The sequence below is a fragment of the Dicentrarchus labrax genome, unplaced genomic scaffold (genome assembly GCF_905237075.1).
Source record: "Dicentrarchus labrax unplaced genomic scaffold, dlabrax2021, whole genome shotgun sequence".
Lineage (NCBI taxonomy): Eukaryota > Metazoa > Chordata > Actinopteri > Moronidae > Dicentrarchus > Dicentrarchus labrax.
The window spans coordinates 21928512-21953767 of record NW_026136721.1 but is presented as its reverse complement, the minus strand read 5'-3'; the positions used below and the strand labels follow the sequence as shown (position 1 = coordinate 21953767).

General features: G+C 40.1%; 1 protein-coding gene across 13 annotated transcripts in view; it reads right to left on the bottom strand.

Annotated features, from left to right (window-relative positions):
• Window positions 1-25256, bottom strand: part of adgrl3.1 (adhesion G protein-coupled receptor L3.1) — a 111632-nt gene that overhangs the window by 81906 nt on the left and 4470 nt on the right. For 12 of the 13 annotated variants that reach the window (XM_051385273.1, XM_051385272.1, XM_051385279.1 and 9 more), the window contains 2 exons: window positions 18441-18521; window positions 2000-2165 (listed from right to left, as the gene is read on the bottom strand). In XM_051385273.1, the coding sequence (XP_051241233.1) occupies window positions 2000-2159 (160 nt within the window). In that variant the 5' untranslated portion in view covers window positions 2160-2165; window positions 18441-18521. The remainder of the gene's footprint in view (window positions 1-1999; window positions 2166-18440; window positions 18522-25256) is intronic. The other variant, XM_051385274.1, reaches the window with a different exon arrangement.

Sequence of the window (25256 nt, the reverse complement as noted above, 5' to 3'; positions counted from 1 at the left end):
ACAAATGCACTATTGACTCCTGCTTGAGTAATGCTTTCTAAAATCTGCTGTGTCCAGCTGCTTTACTAAATCACATAGCCTTTTATTAAAAATATGTTTGTTTTTAGTAGGAATATATAACAGCAAGGGCTGAGTATTACAGACAAGGACAAAAAGTGTTAAGGAATGGGCTAATATCGTTGTCTTTTCATTGTGTTTGTTGACAGGAAAAATATAGAATAACAACATTTTGAAATTTGGCCACAAGTCCTCTGAAGTGATGTTCACTTTTGTACAATCCTTTTATTTTCCATGATCAACAAGTCCACCCTGCCAGGTTAAACACTGTCCATGACAGAAATACACTCTAAAATATATTTTTATGTGATTCTTGTTCAAAAATCCATGCTATCCTTTTCTCTTTTATTTGTCTTCACATAACCCTGAAATAATGACAAGACATGGCTCGGTGGAAAAGATGGAGTGCTTGCTGCTGCGTGTCCTCAAGCTAAACTGTCTTTGTTTCAACTAATCCTTGCTAAGTATAAACAGCATCATTTGCATATGTCGACTTATTCTTTAGACACTGATGCAAATACCTTTGACTGAAACTCATCTCTTGGTGTTGAAGCAAAGCCCTTGGTGTTTGTGTGTCTAAGTGGCTGCCTGTGAGCCCTTCCTGTGTGTGCTTGAATGTGTTAACTCGCGTGTGTTTTTAATAAGGATCTATGTCCATATGGGTGTACGGTATTTCAGTGTCTAAAGTATATCATCATGTCAGCAGGCATGAGAACAAGAACATGCTTGAGTGTGTGTGTGCACGTGTGTGAGTTTTTCCTCACAACAGTGTGATTGACAGCAGCCATTAATAGGATTAAGTCCAAGTGGGCCAGAGCTCCCTCTAGGAGCCTTCAAAGCCCACCGTCACAGGGGAGAGGAGGAAACATACAGACAACCTACTGGGGCTGCATCTGCACTGTGTGTGTGTGCGTGGTGTAAATGTGTGTGTGAGAGAGGGAACGCAGAAGAGTGAGAGAAAGATATAAATGTGCACTGCAATAACAGAGGATCTGTGTAAATGAACAGGAGTAAGTGAGTTAAGTGTTTCCTTGTAATTTGCAGCTGCAGTGTTTCTAGCAAGTGCTCGGGTGTGTGGGGGTGTATAAGAAGTCAAAGCTGTACAGTCATTACTTTAATTTGTACTTCTGGGCATATAAGGTAAATCTGAACACTTTATAGTAAATCACTGCATGTAAAAATGTGTTTGCAAGTGGAGACATGCCTACAAGTGTGTGCAGACCTATCCCGAGTGACCGGAGAAATAGAGACACCTCTAATGAAATGCAACTTGCTACAGTAGCCCTGAAACAAATACCGTCTCTTTTTTTGTAAAAACTACAGCAATTTATCTTAGTAGTAGAAAAAGGGCAGGTATTGAAAGCTCAGTTCTATTCAAGTGTTCCTAGTAAGCTATGACAGTGTTGCAGTGAGCCAACATGCACAATAATAGGACCCTGAAACTGAAGCAGCTTAATGGAATTCAGCCATCATTCATGTTGTTATTTACACCTGTGCTCCTCCTACTGTGACATGTGAAAATCCTGTGCAGCTTCATTGTGATGGGAGTGTTGCATGCAGTTGGTCAGTAAACACCTCCAAACCGTACGGTAGCTACATGTTAAACCACAATGTGTAACTGTCTGGTTCTAAATGAGTTAAATTCAGCAGATGTTTGACTGAGTCGCAGCTTTGGAGATGGAATGTAATTGTAATTTTTCAAATAGTAATGAGGAATTGTATTTTTCAAAGTAACTTGCCCACACATGTCCCTAACATTTTTTTCAGCCTATTATAAGAAGCAAAAATATTCGAAACATTCTAAAATATAGTACCAAAATAGAACCACCAAAAGAGCCTCAATAATGCTGCGTCTGTGATACAGCGTCATAAAAAGTTTGGTGTGGGTTGCATTCCACTATCCTGCGTTTGGTTCCGTACTGTGTGTGGTCTTGTATCTTACCAATGGCAATAGGAGCAAACAAGGTCGAGACGAAGAGCAGGCATCTGGTCCACATGACGTCTGAGGTTGACCTGGAAGTAGATATGGAGGTACTTCCTGCTGAGCCCAGACGGCCTTGTGGTGAGCTGTTTTTGTCACAGCTCAGTGTTCCTGACACCATACAGGCCTGTAGAATGACACACAGAGAGCTTGTTCACTTGGATGCCATAGATAAACAAGGCAAAATGCATTATCTCCATGTATTGGACACAAAGACTGTTTTTATCCCTCTTAAATCCCTCAGCTGCTGATGCAAGTATATATACTATTATTTTATTTTCTAGTAAACTGTGAATTTTCACATTCAAAAAAACCCACAGGTTTATCTGTGTTATCTGTTTATCAAGCACTTTTGACAAAGAATCAACAGCGGCATTCTCTGAAACTGCAAACGCACACAACAAATCAGCTTCCTGGTCATTGATCAAACTGCCTAAACAGTTTATTACACTTAGAACGTTTATGCAGCAAAGGAAAATATTTCCTTGACATCCTATTACTCTGTTTACATATGGCAGATTGATGCTTTAACAAACAGCACTTTACATAGGTCAATGCAGCTTCTTGCAGACGTATGTCACAGTGGACTAGACAGTAATCAATACTTATCTTAAACAATGCTCAGAGAAATACAGAGTATGGAATGATTAAGAAGCATAATAGTTATTATAAAATCCTATAACTTTAGAGTCTCAAATGAACTTACTTTATTCTGTAAGTGTTTTTAAAGGAATCAAGAACTGTTTTGATTGTTGTAGCATTTACAGGTAGAATGCAGCTGGAGTGAAACACTAACAAGAACAGGAAAATTCATACGGATGCATATTTTACAAGCAAAAAGACGATATACCGAATAAGCTATGAACAAATCTGTGAAGGAAACGCTAGACTAAATGCTAAATGTTGGCCTTGTAGAAAAAAATTGAAAAACACAATAAATTGGTGCTTAATGTTTGCATAATGATGCTGCTGTCTGTATTAGGATTCACTTCACTTGGCATTCCACATCAGCATCAAAGTGTGAAACGTATTGATGTTTCAATCTAATTGTTCATTTCATGGTCCATCAGCGATAAACAATTAATAAGAGGATGGTCTCTGAGATTAGTTATAGTAGTGACAGACTGGTGAGCATAATTTCTCCGTCTTTTTTCTGAACTGATAAAGCTGACCGGCATTGTTCAATCGCTTTCTCACTTGCAGACTCGCCCTACCAACAACTAACCCAATCACCTTCTGTCTGCACTCCCAAATTCCCTTTTTAACTACAAAAAACTAGGATATTTACCCATTCCCTCTGTAAAAGGCTCTTAGTCGTGTGTCATATTTTTTTAAGTCTGCAGTAGGATCATTGCATCATTCAGTCATTATGCAATCATCCTAGTTGATGTCAAATAAACATCATTTTTCATTGGAGTAGTTCAAAGGTAATGACCCTGTTTTGTGCCCTAATGTTCACTGTTCTTAAGGGAACACATACCCAGCTCCAAATAAACAGGCATGTAGAGTGCGTGTGTGTCTGACTGAGCGCACGAGAGAGAGAGAGAGAGAGAGAGAGAGAGAGAGAGAGAGAGAGAGAGAGAGAGACTGCAGAAATTTGCGACAGGCTGGGACAGATGGAGTAAAGCAGACAGCCAGAGCCATGGAGAACACATCATGTGTAACAGAGACTATTGATCAGTGTGACCATATCATTTTGGCCCAGCAGAGACTAAAGACAATAGCCAGCTATCCCCGTCATGCCATGCTGTGAAGGCAAATAGCTGCTTTGGTACAGTCTGTCCCTTAGATATTTTTAGATAGCTACAACTACTGATAAGAATACCAGATTTTTTTATTTATTTATAGAAACTGTCAGAATGATACAGCCCTTTCTATAACCAGAGATGTACTACATATGCATAATGCATCTTCTGAACATCTACAATGACAAAAGGCCTCACGCTGCAAACAGGACAGATAGACAGAAATACCCAGAGGCATATGTACACTGCAGAATCTAAATCTCTAGATCCGCACCAGAGACACAGAGAGTATGATAAGAGCTGTGTAGTCATCTGGGATTGTATTGCCTTTTCAGGATGTCAAAATAAATCCTTGAAATTGAAAATTAATTTGAAATTATTGTGATTTAATAGAAAAAAGACAGAAAATAATTTTACCAAAGACGGAACAATTGCAGGAGAAAAATTGATCTGCATTCCAGCATAAAATAGACCTTTGTTTGTATGCTGTCAATTCATTTTTATTTCTAACTTCTAATTTTTTTTTTCTAAATAGTAGGAAATATATTTGTATTTACTGGAAGGTAATTACTCCGGTTCATGTTCAAAATACAGCCTCATTCACTGGCACAAATTCATACATTTCCATTTGACAAATCTGTACAGGCAGACATCAGCTGAGAGGAAGGAACACATGTTTTAACTATAACATTGACCTGTGATTGCAGGTTGTTTTTTATATGACCTCTATTTAACCAGACTGGTCCCTAGATAAAAAAATCCATTTTTCTTCTCAAAATAAAAGCACCGTTTTGTTACACAAACCAAAAACAGAACCAACAGAGGGAGGAAGATTAAAAGTAAGAGTAAAGTTTTAATCCCAGCTAGTTTAGAACAAGTGAGGTTTTATATTAAACCGTCTTCAAAATAACCTTGAATGCTGCACTCCACACATATTCACCTTTCTAAAAAAATCAGGTGGTGCAACTGATTTGATGCAGAGTGAATTCACGTCCGCTAACACTTCCTGACAAATCCATAATGGCACCAAAGTGATAGAATCACAACAGACTCCCGTGCTTTATTCTTCCCCCCGCTTAAACAACTCAACAAGCTGCCCGATTTTGATTGATTGGTCCCTAACTCGGTTGAACATGAGCAATCTGACCAGCTGTCCCCAGCTAGACATGGGAGGCATACGCTGACATATGGCTGGACGCCACCAGCCACAGCATTCCACTGTTCCATAATTCAAAAGCTATTCCATCACCCCGTATGCTCGACCACCATCCCACCCATTAGTTAATTAACCCTCTCATTTCCACCAGGCTCACGGTGCCTTTACACACAATAGTTGCGTGACAGCCTCAAGCAGTCCAGAACTAATATAAACTCAAATCACTCAAGTTATGTTCATAATTCAGCAGGGCTGCATACTCCCATATGCTCAGATAATGACATAAAAATATGTTCCACAATGCATAGGCAATGGTGGTCGCCCAAAGCATCGCCCTGCTTCACTAACCTGCTTCCTTTCATTATCTTATTATGTTGATTGGTTAATATATTATGAATAAACAGGCAGTAATGGTGCTAATTATCAGAACATATGTGATGTGTTTACACCCCGTATTCATCAGTTGATCGTGCGCATAAGGTTTGGCAAACATCATATGCCCCATCTGAACCCACTCACAGTTAAAATGATGAAATAATCAAGCCATATATTTTAAATGAACTCAATATTTCCTATCCTGAGCTAGTTATATCTCACTGGACACCCTCCCTGGCAGACAGCAGTATCTGCATAAATCTGAGCAAAACATCAACTAATAAGCAAGATCAGACCAAAGCAAATAGCCATTCCTAGATCCACATCCTTTTGCTTTACCTGCAGTTTCTCTCCACCGCTCAGTAGACATTATTCCAGAGATATAAACAGACATTACATATTTGTTCCTTTCAGACAACCAAAGGTTGCCACCAAAGTTTAAGAAGAAAAAAAAAGATTTATAATTTAGATTATATTACTGTGACCTTATTAAATAGTGTTAATTATTTTTCAACAACAACCTCTTATTTAGTGTACCACTAGGACAATCTGCTCCCCAATAATCCTGCATGCATAAGTAACGTGGTTTCTATGTCCTATATTTTTTTGCCCTGAATTTCCTACAGGGTGGGCATTAAAAGAGCTGTTGCTGGGGCCACTATACTCACAGAATATATTCCATGCATCCATGAACTAATTGATGTTGGGCTGATTCTGTGCACTGAGGCAGCCTGACACTGTGTGTGTGTGTGTGTGTGTGTGTGTGTGTGTGTGTGTGTGTGTGTGTGTGTGTGTGTGTGTGTGTGTGTGTGTGTGTGTGTGTACAGTCCCCTAACGAGAGTCCTGCCTGTCACAGCACTCCTCATTCGGGGATTCTCTCTTTCACTAATGAGTGCTGACCGGATTGGGCTACCTTGTCAACGCACTTCACGCGCATGTGCGCGTGCTTGTGCCCTCACACACACATCTACACACACACACACACACACACACACACACACACACACACACACACATGCTTATCACTAGGAGACCAGATGCCCTAGTCCCTTAGCCTCCAGGCAGAGAGTCTCAAATGTGTCCATGCTGTGTTTGTAGTCTGTATGGCTAAAAGAATATGTGTGTGTGTGTGTGTGTGTGTGTGTGTGTGTGTGTGTGTGTGTGTGTGTGTGTGTGTAAATCACGAAAAATAAAAATGACAAAAGAGCATTAATAAATATATATTAAAAATTAAGTATTTTCATGTTTTTCTATGTGCTGTCTAATTAGATTAGCAAGCGAGGTTTGATTTGTCAGTTGTGACAATTTTGAAAACATGCTTAGTTAACATCATTAGATATCTAAGTCCTTAATTTGTAGAAATTATATATTTTATATTTATTTTAAAAATGTATTATTATTACTTAATTATTCACGTTAAAATATTTATTGATGTATAACAGTCAGAGGAGGCATTTGATGTGTAATACTAATGACTATACTACTATACTAATGCTAATGAAAAATATACAGTACCTTCAATTGTTATATGACATACATATATATTCATATATGCATTCCTTTTCCCTAGCCATTTTCCGTTTATTTAGTTTTCCTTCACCTGTTCTTTTCTTCCCCTTCTTTAGTCTTTTTAGTTGTTCATTCTTTGCTCTGTTGGAGAGAAGTCTGAGCGGAACAAAGCTCAGGGGGCCATGCACCGTGTTCAGTAAAATGGCATGTGTCCGCCAAGCTACGGTAAATTACCTCCAGTTGGCTTGCTAGGGTAGGTTTAACCACCATGGACTATTTCTGTGTGTGTGTGTGTGTGTGTGTGTGTGAGTGAGAGAGAGAGAGTGTGTGTCTGTGTGTGTGTGTGTGTGTGTGTGTGTGTGTGTGTGTGTGTGTGTGTGTGTGTGTGTGATGGAGAGGGTTGGAATAAGGTTGTGTGGGTGACAGAGTGTGAGTGGGTATGGGTAGTGTAGCAAATTATCATCAGTGCAGGTAGACAGGCTCGGAGAATTTTGATTAGAGTGACCATGCACACACACATACACACACACACACACACACACACAAACACAGGTAGCTAATTTGGTCGTGTGGAACTGAAGAGATGACTTATCCTGATTTGAACCTGGTGGGAGTCTGGCCTGTGGCCTATAATGAGAGACAGTAGACACAAGCACACACATGCACGTGCAAACAAGCACATGTACACTCACACATACCAAGTATGCATAATGCAAACAAAGACACACACACATGCGACATGAACACTCAAACCACAATGAGTGATTTTAAATAAGGGCCCACCCTCATAATTGCCCTGTGCTGATGAAGCCTTAGATACTGATTAGCAGCGAGTGGTCCCTCGGTGTAACCAGAGGCTCAGAGAAAACATACTGTCAGCTCCCAACAATATGGATGTCTTGACATGTCAGCTACAACATGTATCCGTGCTGTTGCATGCGCTGGAGTGTTTTGGAGAGGGGGGAGTTCACATACAAGCCCCCTCGGACCACATTAAAATCACAATTAATAATGAGTCACTGTCACATGTTTGTGCTGGCCAAATCTTAACACAACAGGACAAACAGTCATGTCAGCTTGTGTCTCTCATTTTGTATCTATACATTTGCTCCCACTAGCTACTTTCTAACATGAATAGTATGGGCGAGTGCACATGTGTGCATGTGTGTGTGTGCGTGTGTGTGTGTGTGTGTAGGTGGGTGAGGGGCTGGTTCACTGTAGGAATGTGCACAATTGTCATCGTGCCCTGAAGACAAGTGGCCTGGCTGGCAATTTATTTCATACAGCGCTGGTTGTAAATCCTTTGTGTGGCTTCACAGCAAAAACTGCAGAGTGTAGCCTTAAAGGTATAGGTCACCCCCACATCAGAATGACATGTTATGGCCATTGTGGTCTCAATTCAAAGTCTTTAGTGAAAGATGAATGGCAGCAGTTTAGCACAGTGTAGTCATATGTAGTATAATGGTAGATTTTTCTGATCGGCCTATTTGTTGGATTTTAATTTTTAATTTTTTTTTACCTAATCAAAGCATTTATTCTATTTTAACAAATTATGATCAAGGATAATGGCGCAGAGCAAGGCTGAATCTGACCTCCTTTGCAATTAGCATGAGAAAAATTCCTTTTTATTTCAAATAGATGTATCCCTTTAAAATCATTTCCACTCTAAAATAGTTCAAAGCTCTGGGCTGCGCACCTCATCCTCTCCCTCCATGTTAGACATTCTATGCCCGTCAGAAAATTGCATCTGGGGAGGCTCTGGCTTTGACCGGACCAGTGCTGTTTCCGCATGGCTGCCTCTGGCTGCTCTGAGGACGCTCCCAGAAATCCGATGCACCAAAACCACCCTGAAAATCCACCGCCAACGACCTCGTCTGTAAGGCACTGCCGTTTTGATTCCTCACCGCCTGGCGGCTAGACACCACGCTCTGCTATGCTCTGCTCTGTTCTGAACTTTCTAATGCTCCAGTCTAATCAACTCTACGCGCCCTCCCTCCCTCATGAGACAAGACGGGCTAAGGCGGGGATGTGCAAGGGAGAATTGAGCGAGGAGGAGTAGTGGAGGAGAGGGGGGAGGTGGGGAGAGGAGAGGAGATGAAGGATATGAGAGGGGGGAGAGATGGAGTAGGAGATACATGGATGAGGTCAGGAAGGAAAAAGGCTGAGGATGATAGAGATGGAAAGATGGGATAAAGGAGGACTTGCACAGGGACGGAGACAGAGAGGATGGAGGGAGGCAGCGGGAGAGAGGGAGTGCCAAAAGCTATCAGAGCAAGTTGAGGAGAATCTTAAAGCAAGTTAATAACCTAAGGCATTTATCGTGTTCCTCCCTGTCAGTCAGGAGGCTACCCTCAAATACTTGGACGAAGATTCATCAGATAGTTGCATAAAAAGAGCCATCAAATGGAAAAAGGAGAAATATGCATATTCAACTAAAATGGAACCCAAAAAACATTAGAAACCAGGCTACTTCCCTACAAAACCAAAAATGACCACGCCAGACAGTTTGTTACACAGAACCATCACGGAAGTAGTTATCAGACACTGTTCGGAAAAGGGCACTTTACAAAAATACTTGTAACCATATAATATACTCAGTCAAAGCGAAGAGATCTTTTCCTTTAAGAAAAGCTTTCAGTGCCGTTCTTTGCTCTTCTTTCAGTTGGGCAATTTTCTCCAGTTCTGATATAACTGATGCTAGCAACATCTGCGCTAACCTCTCTGGGAGCTGCCATTGTTGTTTAATGAACAGTGTCTTCTCGCTGTGTCCCACCTAGCGCCCATCCCCGTAGCTGCCAATCCTTCCTCAAAGGATGCTTATTATTCTGGTACCACTGTAGTTAGGCCACAAGCGCATATTGAAGCCCTGCAAGATGGATTCTCACGTGATTTAAAATATTTTTCACATGCCATAGAAATGTATAATTAAAATTACAGGTAAAACCTTAACTGCAGTGATAGCCAGACTTTTCCTGACCTGATTCTTATAGTTTTAAAATCAATTTTGATTTTATTTTAGAAATTGGGTGTTATATCAAATAAATTAGGCAGTAGCTTAAAATCATATAATCAAATAATATCAGATTTTATCTACAACTTATTTTCTTCTGAGCAGTTTGACATGTTGCCTAAGTAGCCTTAACACTTCATAACCACCTTACCTCTGTAGTTACTGCTGTATGCCTTTGTAAGCTACTAACAGTAGCCTATATAGATTTCATTGTAGCAAATTATTCATAATTCATATTCATCAAATTATTTTTGTCTGGTCAATATTTTGTATCTAAGTAGGTTGATTCATCCAAGAATCCTAAGCTAATGACAAAGCAAAAAAAAAAACAAAGCAACAATAAATACATTCATGCACAAAACAAACGACTGTGCCACATGAAAACACACACACCCAAGCACACAGTCATGCATATGCACACACGCATGCAGTCTTTCAATCCTGTGTGGCTGTGCAGCCGAGTAACCCATAAGGGGGAAGTTAATGGTTTACAAAACTGGCTCTGATACAATCAATTATGTCAACTAGAGATGCAGTGATGTTGATTCCACTGCCACTGCTGTTGTTTTCCTCCCTTTGATTCATCTGTCTTCTCCTTCATACCACCCTTTAACTCCCCCATCACCATCTCCCTCTCTTCCTCTCTGTCACAGTGCTCTGAACCCAGTACTGTCACAATGGATTCATCAAGACCGTGCCTTAAAGCCATAGGCAGAGAGAAGCAAAGTTTGTGTTTGTGTGTGTGTGTGTGTGTGTGTGTGTGTGTGTGTGTGTGAGAGAGAGAGAGAGAGAGAGAGAGAGAGAGAAAAAGGGAGGGAGAGAGGGGAGAGAGAGAGAGAGAGAGAGAGAGAGAGAGAGAAATAGAGAGGGAGGGAGAAAGTTGTCCTGTACAGTACAGAACAGCCACATCAGCAGTGAATGATGCTGCATCAAAGAGGAGGCAGGCAAACAGGCAGGATACGACTCTCATGGCCTAGATTTAAACCTTTATGAAAGGGCCGGCCTTGGTTAGCGAGAGAATACACTCAAATTTTTCACATGAAGTCTTATTCTTGAGCTTTTTCTTCCGTTTATCACTTCTTCCCTTTATTTTCACCCCCTATTGTTATCCTCCACCTAGCCTTGTTTACTTATCTGCTTTTAACTGTTCTTCCCTCCTGCTATTTTTTTCCTCATTTTGTTTTTTTATCTCATGCTGCCTCCTCCGTCCCCTCTATCACCTGCCCTGTCAATCCAGCTCCCTGCGTAGCTCTGTAAAGAAGATTAAAAATGTTTGCTGTCTTCAGGTCCTCTACACCCATTGTTCTCCATTTCAAAAAAACCTTGCATAAAAGACATCTGAAGATTCTCAGGACCCTAGATAATGAGATTTCCACTTAAGCAGTATGTGTTTTTTGTTTTTTTCCCCCCTTTGCAAACGCTAGATGTTGGAAATACACACATGAAAACTTTCAAAGATTTGTTCAGAATCATCAAATTAAAGTTTTTGCCTAAGACATTAGAACCAAACCTTTGCCTCTTGCATTACAGAGCAGATATGAACTGTGTATATTGGAGCCTTGAAATATTAATTCAAAAAGGCCTTTCTGGGGCGCTTACTGGGCCCTGTTCATAATTTAATAATGCATAAGCACCAACACTGGTATATAAATATAAAAGGAGGCACTTAACACTGGATTGTCTAACTGCTGAGAAAATGGCATTGGAAATACAGAGAGATCTAAGAGGAGAGTACATTCATTTGCAAACTGGCAATGTGACTCCTACGTAAGAAAATGTGCTCGCGGACACAAACAGACATATTTCCTGCACAAATATAGTGGAGTAACAATAACAATCTCTTTAAGTCACTTTGCTGGCTGTGCCGCTCAGAGCAATGATGTGTGCAAAATGTCTCATGACAGATGTCCACAGTGATATGGGAGTATTTGTCAGCAAACACGTTTGTTAGATATTACATTTTCACTTCTCTGCAGAAACCAAATCGAAAATCTAAACTGAAGAAGAGATTTTCTTCAAAGTTTACTGGGACTGAAGAGGTGCAGCGGTGGTTATTCTGTGCGAGAAATCTACCTGGAACATTAATACATAAAAAATCAAGACTTATTACTGTTCCCTGCTGGGCTGAGGCTGAGCTTTAGTTTTCAGCTTGCAGGGTAGAAGAGGTTTGGCATATCATTGGATTTAAGTTCAAATCCTCATCAGTCTCATGGAGAAAGCTATAAATATCATTACCTGTGTTACCAAACATATGTTAAAGACCTATTCTAGAGTCATTCACCCTCGCATATGCATTGCATCCACTATCTTTATAATGATATTCAATGGTGGTTTGAAATGCAAGCCTGTAAGAACCACTGTTCCGTGATTGCAAGGCAATGTGGTTATTTTTTCTGCACCGGCACAGACCACAACTGTTGCATTTTTGATAAGCTGCATCCATCACTTTTCTGAAATAGCATAAAACCTGTGATACAATGAGCTCCAGCAGGATGTATGGGTGGTGATTTTGAGGCAATCAATGGAGACAGCAAAGGTAAACACAGTGCTAAATGTCAGCTATGGTGATTGCGCTGCCACAATATCATCTCCGGGCGGGAGACCCAAATAACCAAAATCAATAATCTAATCATTTTATATTCAAATCACGCAGGGCAGAGGTCTGGATCTTATTGCAGTTTCATATCCCTGGTGTGCTGATGTATTCCAATCAACATACCAGAGCAGGCAGATGCATTGAAAATACAGTAATTTAAAGGAGAGGTTGGTGCACCACAACTGTTACTGTGTATCTCCATTCTGTAATAGATTTTTAAATGTTTATCAGTTCCTGTATCTGATGCTGACATACATGCAATATGCCATACTTCATATACAGTACATATTATTATTGCTTTATACAATTCTATTGCAATCTTTCATATTGCCATGACGTTTTACACAATTTGATGTGCTTCAAATGAGTTTTGTATTTTAAAATAACATGTACATGTTTTATATCACGCAAGTACAGAAATAGTTTACTTCTATAAAGTTACAAAGTCAAAACAAAATAAAACTGGTCTCATCCATGCTTAATTGAGCCAGTGAGAAATATTTCATCAAAAATTCATCTTATGCTGCTCAGATCTCATATTCAGGTTGGAGCTAGAAGTCTTGAACATTGATTCCCTTTCAAATTTCTAATTCTGGATGGATTCAAGTTCCGAAAACACAAGCTGAATCTGAGGGTCACGTATGGATGCCAACGGGTTTTCCATCTTTCCTTTAAATAACTAAAAAACACATACAGAGAGCACATTCCCAGGATTTAATCCTCTCTGATAATGGGTAGGACAAATAGACTAATTTATGCATGTTTCTTTAACTTAAAAGTGAACGCCTGAACCCAGCAGCCACCCACAAAAGTTGGCAAAGCAACACATATGCTTTCAAAATATTTACCAGAATAATGAAATTGTAATCTTTGACCAAGTCTGATATCTTTCTTTTAACATAATGTTGCATAATGCAACAGAGTGAAATAAAGTTTTGACATTTGTAGTGTTCTGAACTTTTTCATACTTCCAAGTATGACAAACAAACAATCTGTATCTGACTTTACATTGCCCAAAAGAATGGCGCACACAGGTTTGTAATACTTCACTAACTAGTGTTTTTCCTGAAATCTAAGTCGAAACGCCTAAATAGAACAACAAATCTCTACAGTATATGCGATAGGCATAATTGAACTGGTAAACAGACACATGGAGGGAAAACATCTGCTAGTGCATCTGCTCATCATCACACCAAGCCCGTTGGAAATTTACATTCACAATATACTGTAGTCTGCTTTACACAATTAGCACCAGTTCATGAGCAGAAAAGCACAAATAGAAGAAGACACAGTGGGGAAGAGAGAGTGATAGTAACTGCCATAACTTGTTTTGTTTCACACAGGCTCTTCACACAAATAAGATGGCTTATCCTTCCAGGAATACAGTGGCCCTAAATAGCTGCTTTCTTCCAAGTTGTTGACAAAGAGCATCTCTGTGGGCTATTCCCTGTTGTCAAGTGTGTGTGGGTGTGTGGGTGTGTCAGTGTTATGGAGGGTGTGTGGGGGATTGTACCACTGTACTCAGGTGGCAATGTATTTGTGTTTATATGTGGTGTAAGTGTGAGTCTTTGTTCATGCATTTACGTCAGTCTGTACGTGTTTGTTTAGATGTGTGTGTAGGTGTGTAGGTGTGTGTCTGTTTGATCCCCTGCTGCCCTGTCTCGATCCACTGCAAGGAAAAAAGAGTGCACAAGGGACAGATTGGTATCTTTAGCACAGTCAACAGGATACTCAGCGACCAGGCAGCAACACACGGTAAAAAAAAAAAAAAAAATCATGTATCAACAATAAACAGAAGATCAACAGAATGTATCCTGACTATCACTGATGCAGCACACCAAATTAGGAATTCAATTGTTTGCACTCATAGCTGGAATAATAACCCAAAATGCCACACATTTGTAAGCTATCAAGTCATAAGCCTCATTTAGCGTTGCTCACTGACTGAAAAAGAACACATTCACGTTTGCATGAATGGCTGAGGGGGAGTAGCTGAGAGGAAGGAAGGCCGGACTACATTCACACATTAACACAATCACACCTGGGAGCTGCACGGCACAGCCACGCAGTCTCGCACTATTGGGCACTGAGCTGCTCCACTGGAACAGTTAAAGGTTAAGTGCCCAGAGGTCACAGCCCTGATGGTAGTTGTTGAGGGATTTAAACTGCCAGGATTTTCACAGCTACTGTACTACTCAGATTTTAAACTGTGACCTTTAAGTCACAAGCTCATTTCCTCTGAGCCTATCTGTTACTGCAGGTCAATACATGACTGGTGCAGCTAAATGTAGAGATGGTGTACTGAGATAGTTGGGTGGTATTCTTCTTCAGGGGTGTCGTGTGGATATGTAGAGACAGACAGACAGACAGACAGACAGACAGACAGACAGACAGACAGACAGATAGATAGATAGATAGATAGATAGATAGATAGATAGATAGATAGATAGATAGATAGATAGATAGATAGATCAAGTCCTCATGTTGTAAAGCTGTGGCTTGAAAAATGACTGATTAGTATGTCATCAAAACAGTTTCTGATTAATTTTCTGTTTAACAACAATTTGATGAGTCAACAACCCATTTCAGCTATAGTTGAAATCATTATTGTGATAATAAATAGGCCTATCATAAATGTGGCACATGATTTATTACAAAATCACATGGTAAAAAAAGTGTCCTTTGCTGTTCCACATTACATGGCGCCTTTACATGTATAAAACAAAAAACTAACTAATGTTGTTTTTAAGGGTCTAGTGTGTACCATTTAGGAGGATCTGTTGGCAGAAATGGAATATAATAATAATAATATAAATAATAGGTGTGTTTTCATTTGTGTATAATCACCTGAATATAGGACTCGTTGTGTTTTTGTTACTTTAGAATGAGCTGTTTTTATCTACAGTTGCACGGGTCGCTTAATATGGAGTCCATCATGTTGAACAAGCCATGATTCTACAGTAGCCGGTCGACGTAGTTTCTCCTTCACGCTTGGAAAGGGAGGGTGAAGCGAGGGTGTCTGTAACTACAACACTAGATGCTACTAAATCCTACACATTGGACATTTAATGATAGCTTTTTTTTTTAAACTTTAATCTTATTTTGTTGAAAACACAAAAATAATCACACTCATAAACGTTTTAGAGATTCTATTATATTGTGTTATACTGACAGGTGTTTCTATTATTTTGTCCACCCCACTTACAGTATAGAGCGGGAAGGCTTCATACTTAAATATCAAAACTTAAATATGCAATTGAATTGAATTGAATTAATTAGCTTGTTCATAATAGTTAATTTGAATGACACAATGATTCTGCTAAAAGTCAGTAAATGATGGTATTAATTTATCCCCCAGCTCTAATAGATCGATAGCCAGTAGTTAAAGATCAACTTTTTGAGTGATGTTTAGTGGTTGTGCTGGCACCTCTATTCTCATTCCTCAGTTTCCTCCTCCATTACAGTATCTGTCGGGTCTAGTGTTTCAGAGACATCTGCTTCATGCCCAGCCCTGGGTGTGTGTGTGTGTGTGTGTGTGTGCATGTGGCTGTGTGGGTTTGTGTGTGTCTGTTTGTGTGCATCCGTGCATGTGTGCACACAAGGGAAGACGGCTGAGTCTAATTGCACAGGCCCATCTGCTGATTCTGGAAAACAGGCTTGACTCTTACAGACACAAACAGTACAGACAAAAATATACAGGCACAGACAAACACACAAACACACACACACACACACACACACACACACACACACACACACACACACACACACACACACACACACACACACACACACACACACACACACACGCCACAAGTGCCTGCCTCAAAGCCTTCAACTTGGACCCTGGACAATCTGCACCCTTTCTCAGGCAGCTGTATGGACGGCATTGACTGGCATGGTTTACAATATGGTCTCTATTGTTTTAAGACAAAGGCCTCTCCACTCAACGCAAAGGTCACATTATAAGACAATAAGCCTGTGTTCATGGGGGGTGGCGACAGGGGGGGAAAGGAGGGTGTGTGTGTGTGTGGCTGGCATCAGGTGCAATTTGTGTGAGGGGTGCTACAGCTGGAATTGTAATTATTTATATATAAATCTCTTTAAAAAGAATTAGAAGTATACATTTTCTTTTATTCTGGATTCAGTCAAAGAAACAGAAAATTAAACATTTCTTCAAAAACTTTCATACGATATTAGTTTTAGAAGTAGATAAGACCTTGTATTTCTTACATATGGTATGAATGCACCATGTCCAGATGAGCATTTATCTGCTTATCTGTCTACGCATATGTGCACTGCCGTGTGACTCACTTTACATGTAATTGTTGTTTATACCATAGAAAATAATACGGATTGTATTTCAATCTGCACTCTCATTAGTAATGTGGTAAATTGGGAAGGTTATGTGTTTGTGCATGTGGAGCAGGAAACACCTGTTTCACACAGAAAAAAGCACATCCCCCACATGAAGAATGATATATCCCCTTTCCTGTTGTTCTTTCTTATCGCTCATTGTCTCAGTGAAATAAAGACACAATGTGAGTCTTGATATCACAGAACTAGATTTTAAAGCAAGAATTCAGAGTCATATGAGAGTCAAGGATGGAAAGCATGAGGTAAAGGAAGTGTACAGGAAGTGTTTCAAAATGGTAACACAAACTTAAACCTCACACACACACACAAAGATTATATCGTTAAATAAATTAAAACAAAGAAAATATAGATATAATGAAGGTAAACTAGCCTCAAGCTAAAATAAAAACTGAAATTTTAAATAAAAAAACATGAATTAATCACAGTTAAGTGAGATAACTAAAATAAAATAAAAAAATAAAAACTCAGGAAAAATTATGTCTCCAAACTACTCAATCTTTTGATACTCACAATGGATATTTTGAAATTACTTGTGCCACACATGTCCTTGTGTATTTCTTTAAATGTTTTAAGCAAGTGGTAGGACGCTTGAGTGAAATGACCTTGGCCATAAAATAGATAAAACTTAACTAACTACATAGCAAACTGCCAACCCACACAGAAGGAGAGAGAGAAAGAGAGCACCCTCATTCACATTACTCTCAGCCAATTCAATCAATTAAAAAGTAGGATCCCACATGAAAACATGGCCTCAGGGGTTTTTATACAGCAAAGACACAACATTTTTCTCCTCTTAGTGAAAAACTGATGGCCACCGAGGATACTCTGACTAGCTGTCAATACCCAAGAACTGCATCCTCCTCTATCGTCAATAAATTGAATGTGCAATTCATCAGCCCAACTCTAGGAGACAGTATTTCTAATTAAAAAGGAGCTCGTAAATTCGACATTTTACAGGCCCAGCTCAGCTTGTAAATACACTGTAAATACATTGTAGTGAGTGGCTTCATGTGCAGATGAAGGTCTGGGTTTGTGGTTTAACTCCCGTTGATGCCTTCATGGAACAGCAGGATGATTGCAATTAATTTGATGTTTGTTTAATTTTTGTGCATCATTTTATTCTCTCTGGAGCCAACAGCACAGCACACACTGTCTTCACACTACCTATTCAGTTCTATTCTGTTGTTGCATTTGCTGCATATTGCATGCTGTTATGTATTCTTTTTGAAGCTCGGTGGGTCATATCTGATTGGATTAGCAGTTTGAGAGGATGCATTTGTTGGGCCAATTAGAGCACTTCCTGGCACAGATGGAACCCTGAGATCTCCGGGGAGAACACTGGGTCATATTTGGGTTCTAAAAAAGCATATTGCATACTGTAGAGTCGGCAAAAACAACATACCAGGTGTGTGTATATATTTGCAAGACCATTTCCTAGGCCTAAATAAGCCTCCTGTAAATAAAAATTCATTCTGAGTCAACATCCTTGTTTAAATATGTTTATAATTATTGTAGGGTGATATACTGTGTATTCAAACTTGCACACACACACACACACACACACACACACACACACACACACACACACACACACACACACGGGCACACACACAAACGGGCACACATATTCTTACCTGTTATAGTGTACTTTGCTTCGTGAAAGTGAAATGAAACCCCAGAGAATCACATCTCAATGGCAGCTGGACGTCCTGGTCCTGGAGAGACAGAAACAAAAAGAGAGAGAGAGAGGGAAAGAGAGAGAAATGCAGAGGGGGTGGGGGTTATTCAAGCTCAGTGAACTGAAGTCCCTGTCATTTTTCACAATAGAGATAGATAGCCATAATATGTAGTGAATGTGGGGTGCAATGTGAATAATGGCCCCCTCTAGATTGTGTGAATAGCCATAACCCACTCAAACACAAGAACCAGACAGTTCACAAGCCACTTCTGCTTGTGATTGCTTGTTTAGTGTTTGTGTGTCTTTGTGCGCGCGTACACATGCACGTGTGTGCTCTGCTTCGTAATGACCTCTTAAGTGTCAGGGTATCAAAGTCTATAATGGTCTATCTCTGTGCTCGCTGGCGGTTTACAGCTAAAAAGCTCTCTCATGCCATGATAACTGGTTTATATGGGTGGCATTTCACTGCCAAATGCCAGAGACGCTTTTCAGAAAGGGAAATTGTTAGCTCTGTTACTCGAACGCACAGTGGCAGTTATTCACAGTTAGAATGTCTCTTATATCTTTCTGTATGTGTGCCTGGTCTCCTTTCCCTACCTCCCTCTGCATCTTCCTCTGTTTTCCAACACTATGTATTTTTTTTTCCCCAACCTACTTCTCTAGAGGGTAAACTTTGCAGCCTCATCTCAACAGGGTCAATCTCAACGCGAGTTTGTGTAAGCACCTCTTGGCATGCAAACTGTAGTTTTTTGTGCGTTTTGCGGTTTACTGGGAGGGCTGATGGGGCCGAGGAAACTGCATATATCTGCCTGGCCTTGAATTTTCAGTCTTTGTCTGCACGCCATGCAAGATTTTCACAGGTGCACAAAAACAAGAGCATCAACACACTGCATTACACACACACACACACACACACACACACACACACATCTATACAGAGTGTCAGAGCCTCGACCTCTGTGGAGCTCTCCGGCAGGGCTGTGCAGTAATTGGGTATATTAGCCTGTACAGGAGGCCACGAGCAATATTTCTATGGCTGGGTGGGCAGAGACTGCAACAAAAGATGAATTCACTGTACCGTGTTTGTGTATATGCATGTGTTTGCATGTATTTATATGTATGCATGTGAATGAGTGAATACCCCCAGTGTTATATGTGTATGCATGCACTATAATGCAGGAGAATTGCCAAAAGCAACAGAGCATTGGCAAGAAATAAGTTAGGCACTGAGCTCCCCCACCTATACAGCACCTTCATTCATGTCTCGCTTGCCTCTCTCAGAACGCGGTATACATTATTCACACGGAGCTGGTCAACAATGGAGGGATCAATGAATGAGGAATGGAAGAAGAGAGGTGGAAAAGAAACAGGTATGGATGAACAGGCGAGGTGATGGAGGAACAAGTTTGTATTAGGAGCGGAACTAGGCAGGGAATAAGATTTTTCATTAGGACTCATTTACGTGAACAAGTGGAAAAAAGGAAGGAGAAGATTAAAGATGCAGCCATCGCAAAAGTCCATGCATACATCAGCAGTGCACCATCGCTTTGTTCCATCCCAGAACAGGAATTCTTCATTAAATCCTACTTTGGTTCTGTTTCCTGCCGTCAGAAGGCACAGGGCAACAGTTTTCCAGGGAACAGTCTGGAAAGCTGCAACTGAAACTGTTATGTTTTTGCTTTTAGACACACCAGCCCAGAATCACTAGGAACTACTTTGATTTTAGGTGATTCCATACACAATCTATGTCTAGTGCTAACATTCAGTGCTGTTGCAAGAAATAGTGTGCCGTTTAGCAAGGTGGGAAGTAAGGATAAGGTTGAGGTGGCGATGGGCATGTAGAGCATTCATCTTTAATGCGGGAGCCCATAGTTAATGTCTTGCTATAGGCTTGCAATAATTTTTAACCAACACTTAACCAAGAATTTTATTTCCCAACCTTAACCATACGGTAGTGATAATTCAGAGATATTGTAGCAAGAAACATTGGTGCAGAAGGTTAAAAAAATATATATTGAAATATAATCAAAAACAGTGAATATAATTGTTTATATTCGTTTTGCAGAATCATCTCATATCCACATTCTTGTGTTCTGACCTAAAGTGGAAAAACAGGCAGCTCGTTCTTTAAATGTATTTTTTGTTGCTGCTGCTGTTGAACATTTTACTTACCATGTCAACATCTGAATAATGTCTATATTGATATTAACAGATGGCTCCAAAATTCCAGTGAATCGGTTGCCTCCGCATGGGTCAATTGCATAATTTCAGGTCTTCCATACTTTTTTCAGTAACCATAGCAGCTGGCTACCATTTTGAGAGCAGGGTTAAGATTGAACAATGTTTGAGTTAGAAGAGATAGAAGCAAGATTTTGATCAAATGAGGGTGAGAGGGCTCCTCTGAGAGCAACCAGCAGAGGAGTAAAGACGAGGAAAACAGACAGAGAGATTTAGATGGGAAAATGGTGAACGGTTTCACTACAGTGAGAGCTAGGGAGGGGCACTGGCCGAGGGGGTTTTGGATGGCGATTGACTTAGCCTGACTGAACAATGGATGGACGTGATGAGTAGAAGGAAAAACTTTTTTTTTAATTCTCAGGGCTCAATGTCATCCTAAAAAAACTGAAGAGATTCCCCATGATAGATGCTGACCATTTTCTCACAGTAAAACAATGGTGTTTTCTATTATGAGAGGCAGTGGTTGTATTGATGTCCCATGTCACCCCCATTACTCATGAGCCTGCTGTATGTAATTAGGATGACTCTACAGTATGCTTTCATGATGGTTTTTGTGTATTACCCTATGTAATTATGCCTCAAACAACAGATTGCGCCATAAGACACCAGAAATGGTGTTGATGCCTATTGGTGGAGATTTATGGCGCTTCCAAGTGAAGCAATGAGATGCCTTACTGTAAAGGGTGGAGTCCCCTATACGTTCATGTTAAAACCACACTCCCCCCCCCGGGCTTCGACAGATTCGATATAAGCATGAAGAATATGGAGCAATACTGTATATGGTCTACCCAGGCGTAAAATTAAAGACTCTTGTCTATGTGCACCACATAAATCTTTGAAAGAGAGAGAGAGAAAACGAGAGAGAGAAAAAGGGAGGTGATGAGGAGGGGAGGTCTACATGATGAAACAAAAAACTGGTTGATTTGTCCGGCGATTGTGAACTGTTGAACTGTAATCAACTGTACTCAGCTCTGGACAATGAGATGCTTCAATACATGGGTGCATATACACACACACACACACACACACACACACACACACAAAGAAAAAGACACACATCAACATATATCATTGTAACCATAAAAACAGCTTACAGTAATTGCTTGACATGCATGGGTTTTATAACAACAAAGATTGGCTTTAAAATCCCAAACATCATTTATAAAAGGCTTGCTTCAACACACCCTAACTCTACAATAAAGGTCCTCGTCCAATTCCCTCCATTTCATCTTGATACATGATGGATGCCATCTCATCTATCATACATATACTGTCTACGTGAGAGCCAATCAGGGGGTTCAAAACGCACGTAAGTACACTGCAGGAGAACAAGCAAACGATTTCTTACATGGTTAGAAAACCGACACATGGTCCATGTAAGTTATTGCTGCAGGCCCACAGGCCAGATTGGTGCTCATCTGTCTTTGTGTGACACTATCAGGCTCCCTAGCAAAACACAGAGGTGGTAAAATGGTTTTATTGCAATATGTGAAAGATACGGTGGGGACAAATTGACGGATGCTGATACATGCCAAAGGGGCATGGTGCTTTTATCTCAAATGAGTTGCATTGTCCTCGACAGAAACTGAACCACACAGCTTATTTTAGAGTCAAATGTTGAGAATGTGCTGAAGGTAAGATAGTAGATTTGTGTAACAATCTCATTATTCACCAGATAGTCAAAGGGAATTTAACCTTAGGCAGAGTTAGGTGGTATTTTTACACTTGAGACAAGGCTAGTCAGCTCGATAACATGGGGGAAAAACACAAAACAGTGCAAATGATGTAAACATACATTATCAAACCACCAATCACGACTATGTCTGTTAATATCTTTGTTCCATCAAGCATGACCATCTAGTCATTCTCGCCCTCCTTCAGCCTATCACACTGCACCATCAACTAAGCTCCAGATCAATACTCCCTGGCACATATTCTCACTCTCAAAGCCTTGGAATGAAAACGCCATTCGATATCAATCAAGATCACAGCTGTGCAACTGAACAGGCACAATAAATGACAATATTATTATTTTTTAAATTTACCATCAAATGACCAGTCGCATCAAGGCGCTTCACGTTAGATCTTTCAGCCTGGTTTATGCTGAAAGGAACCAGATGAACAGGGAGTGGAAGATGTATGTAATGCAGTTAAAGTAAAAGCCCAGTAAGCAGGAAATTTAAGAGGGGCCTGGGGATGATGGTATTACAGCAGACGCTGATTGTGGACAATCTGCTGAAAAAGGGAAAGATATGGAAAATATCATTGGATGCAGTATGGTGGATAAGAGCCAGCTGAGAGGAAGGAAACGTTGCAACTATTTAACAATCAAAGAATCTGTCATATTTTAAAGTGATCATTCAAAATGAAAAAAATGAACTGTTGTTAGTTGAAGTAAACAGTACTCAAAAAACAATGTCACTGTAATGAAACCAGAAATCCCCTTCCATTGTCTCAGTCACTGAAGTCAACCAACCCAGTCCTTTACTTGCAACATTCGATCAGTCTTTTAAACAATACTGCATTTTCAAGTGCTGTTGTAGTTTCCTCCATTGATAAGAAATGCTGTGTTATACCAAGGCACTGGGAGATTTATGCCCCCAGCCCTGTGATGACCTCATTGTTCATTGCCCCATAATTCAAATCTGCTCCGCTGTGTTGCATCACATTGTGTATGACTCATTTCCAAGCACCCCATTCTCTAAACAAGCGAGACCTCCTCAGCACGCTATATGTAACCGCACAAACAACACAGCAAAGAATTTCCCCATCAATACTGCTGTGACTGACTTAAGACTTGCATATGGACGGCGTGCGCGCACACACACACACACACACACACACACACACAGCAACACACTGTTTAAACGGACTGAACTGTGAGGATGAGAGGAGGGGGTGAGTGCTATTGTAAATGATTTCCTGCAGAGACCAAAATAATCGGCAGACCTTTGAGTGAGCTTCTTACAATCACTCTGGCCTTGTACACTGATTCTCTATTCAGCTCCCTAATGGCACTGTGTGTGTCACTAAATATACAGCTGCAGGCCATGTCTATCTGTGGCTCTCTGTGGGTGTGTGAGCATATACATGTGCGTGAGCATAGTAGTGTGAATGTGTGTTTGTGTGTGTGTGTGTGTGTGTGTGTGTGTGTGCGCGCGGCAGAGAGAGTGCTGGTAATTGATGTGTAGCCTACCACACTGATGTGTGTTTAAAGTATCTGTGGGAAGAAATGCATGCGTGTGTGTGTGTGTGTGTGTGTGTGTGTGTGTGTGTGTGTGTGTGTGTGTGTGTGTTTTTTCTATTGAGTGGTGACAGCTTTGAGTGGGGCACAGGGAGGTGAAGGGCACAGAGAAGAAGTGTGGACAGGAGATGTGTTGACTGGAAGAACAAGCGTTTTTTCTTTGTGAAAGAGGGATAACAACTACTGGGTGAGTGAGAGGTTTTAAAAGAACAATAGGCTGTGGATACAGTAGTTAACGTAGACAGCAGCTGCTCAAACATGCAGTTCATTGACAAATCCAGTGATGATGGTACAGACCATTTGTAGAATGAAACTGAGTTAGCCTGTAGACATGAACATAAACAGAAATACTTTGTAATCTATATCACAGCTCAGACTTGAGTTGCAAAAAGTAACACACAGTTTCCATTGTAAACTGTGTGTTACCTAGCATAATTGTGTAAAAAATTATACAAATGCACCTTTTCACAGCCTCCTCACTCCACTTCAGAATGGAACAATAACAATCTTCTTTACGTTACATAGCCCTCTTCAAAACGTCATTCCAAGGTGTTTTGCAACCAAGGCTGAGACAGGTCAACTGGTCAAAGCAAAACAAACAAAGCTCTGTTTAAAAAACATTATTGTGAGATGAGACATTGATTTCACCAACCTAAGCCTCACACATTGATCACTCCGAAGGAAAAGCAAAGAGATGGTGGAGTACAAGCCATCAGCATGTGCTTAGTCTTACAGTGTACAATTCATATTATTCAATATTTTATCTATTTAGGATTTTTATGGTAGGAAGGTAGCAAGAAATACAAAGTAGGGAAGAGCAAAGGACATCATCACATTGCCACAATTTTAATATCCTAATAAATGGCTGTGGGGTAATTTCAGAATTAATTTATACTGATTGATTTCTCAATAATTGTTGTTGTGGATCACAACCTAAGGTGCTTGGGCTTGTTAAATTTGTCTGTTACAAAACTGGGACTAAAAGCAAGATGCAAACCAACCTTTGAGGAGGTTTGAGGGCTTTTCAACTTATTCAACAGCTTTTCTTCTGCTTTTTCAGGAGTGCTTCATAAAAAATATACTGTATTATCATTATTATTAGTAGTAGTAGTAGCAGTAGTGGTACCAGAAAATGGTTAAGAATTACCATCAAGGTTTCCTAAAGTCAAATCATCTTCAAAGTGCTTATTTTGTCCAACCAAAACCCACATAAACCAAATAATATTAAATGTACTATTAAATAAGCCAAATAAAAAAAGTAGACTTTCAGCATTTAGAAGCTGGGACAAG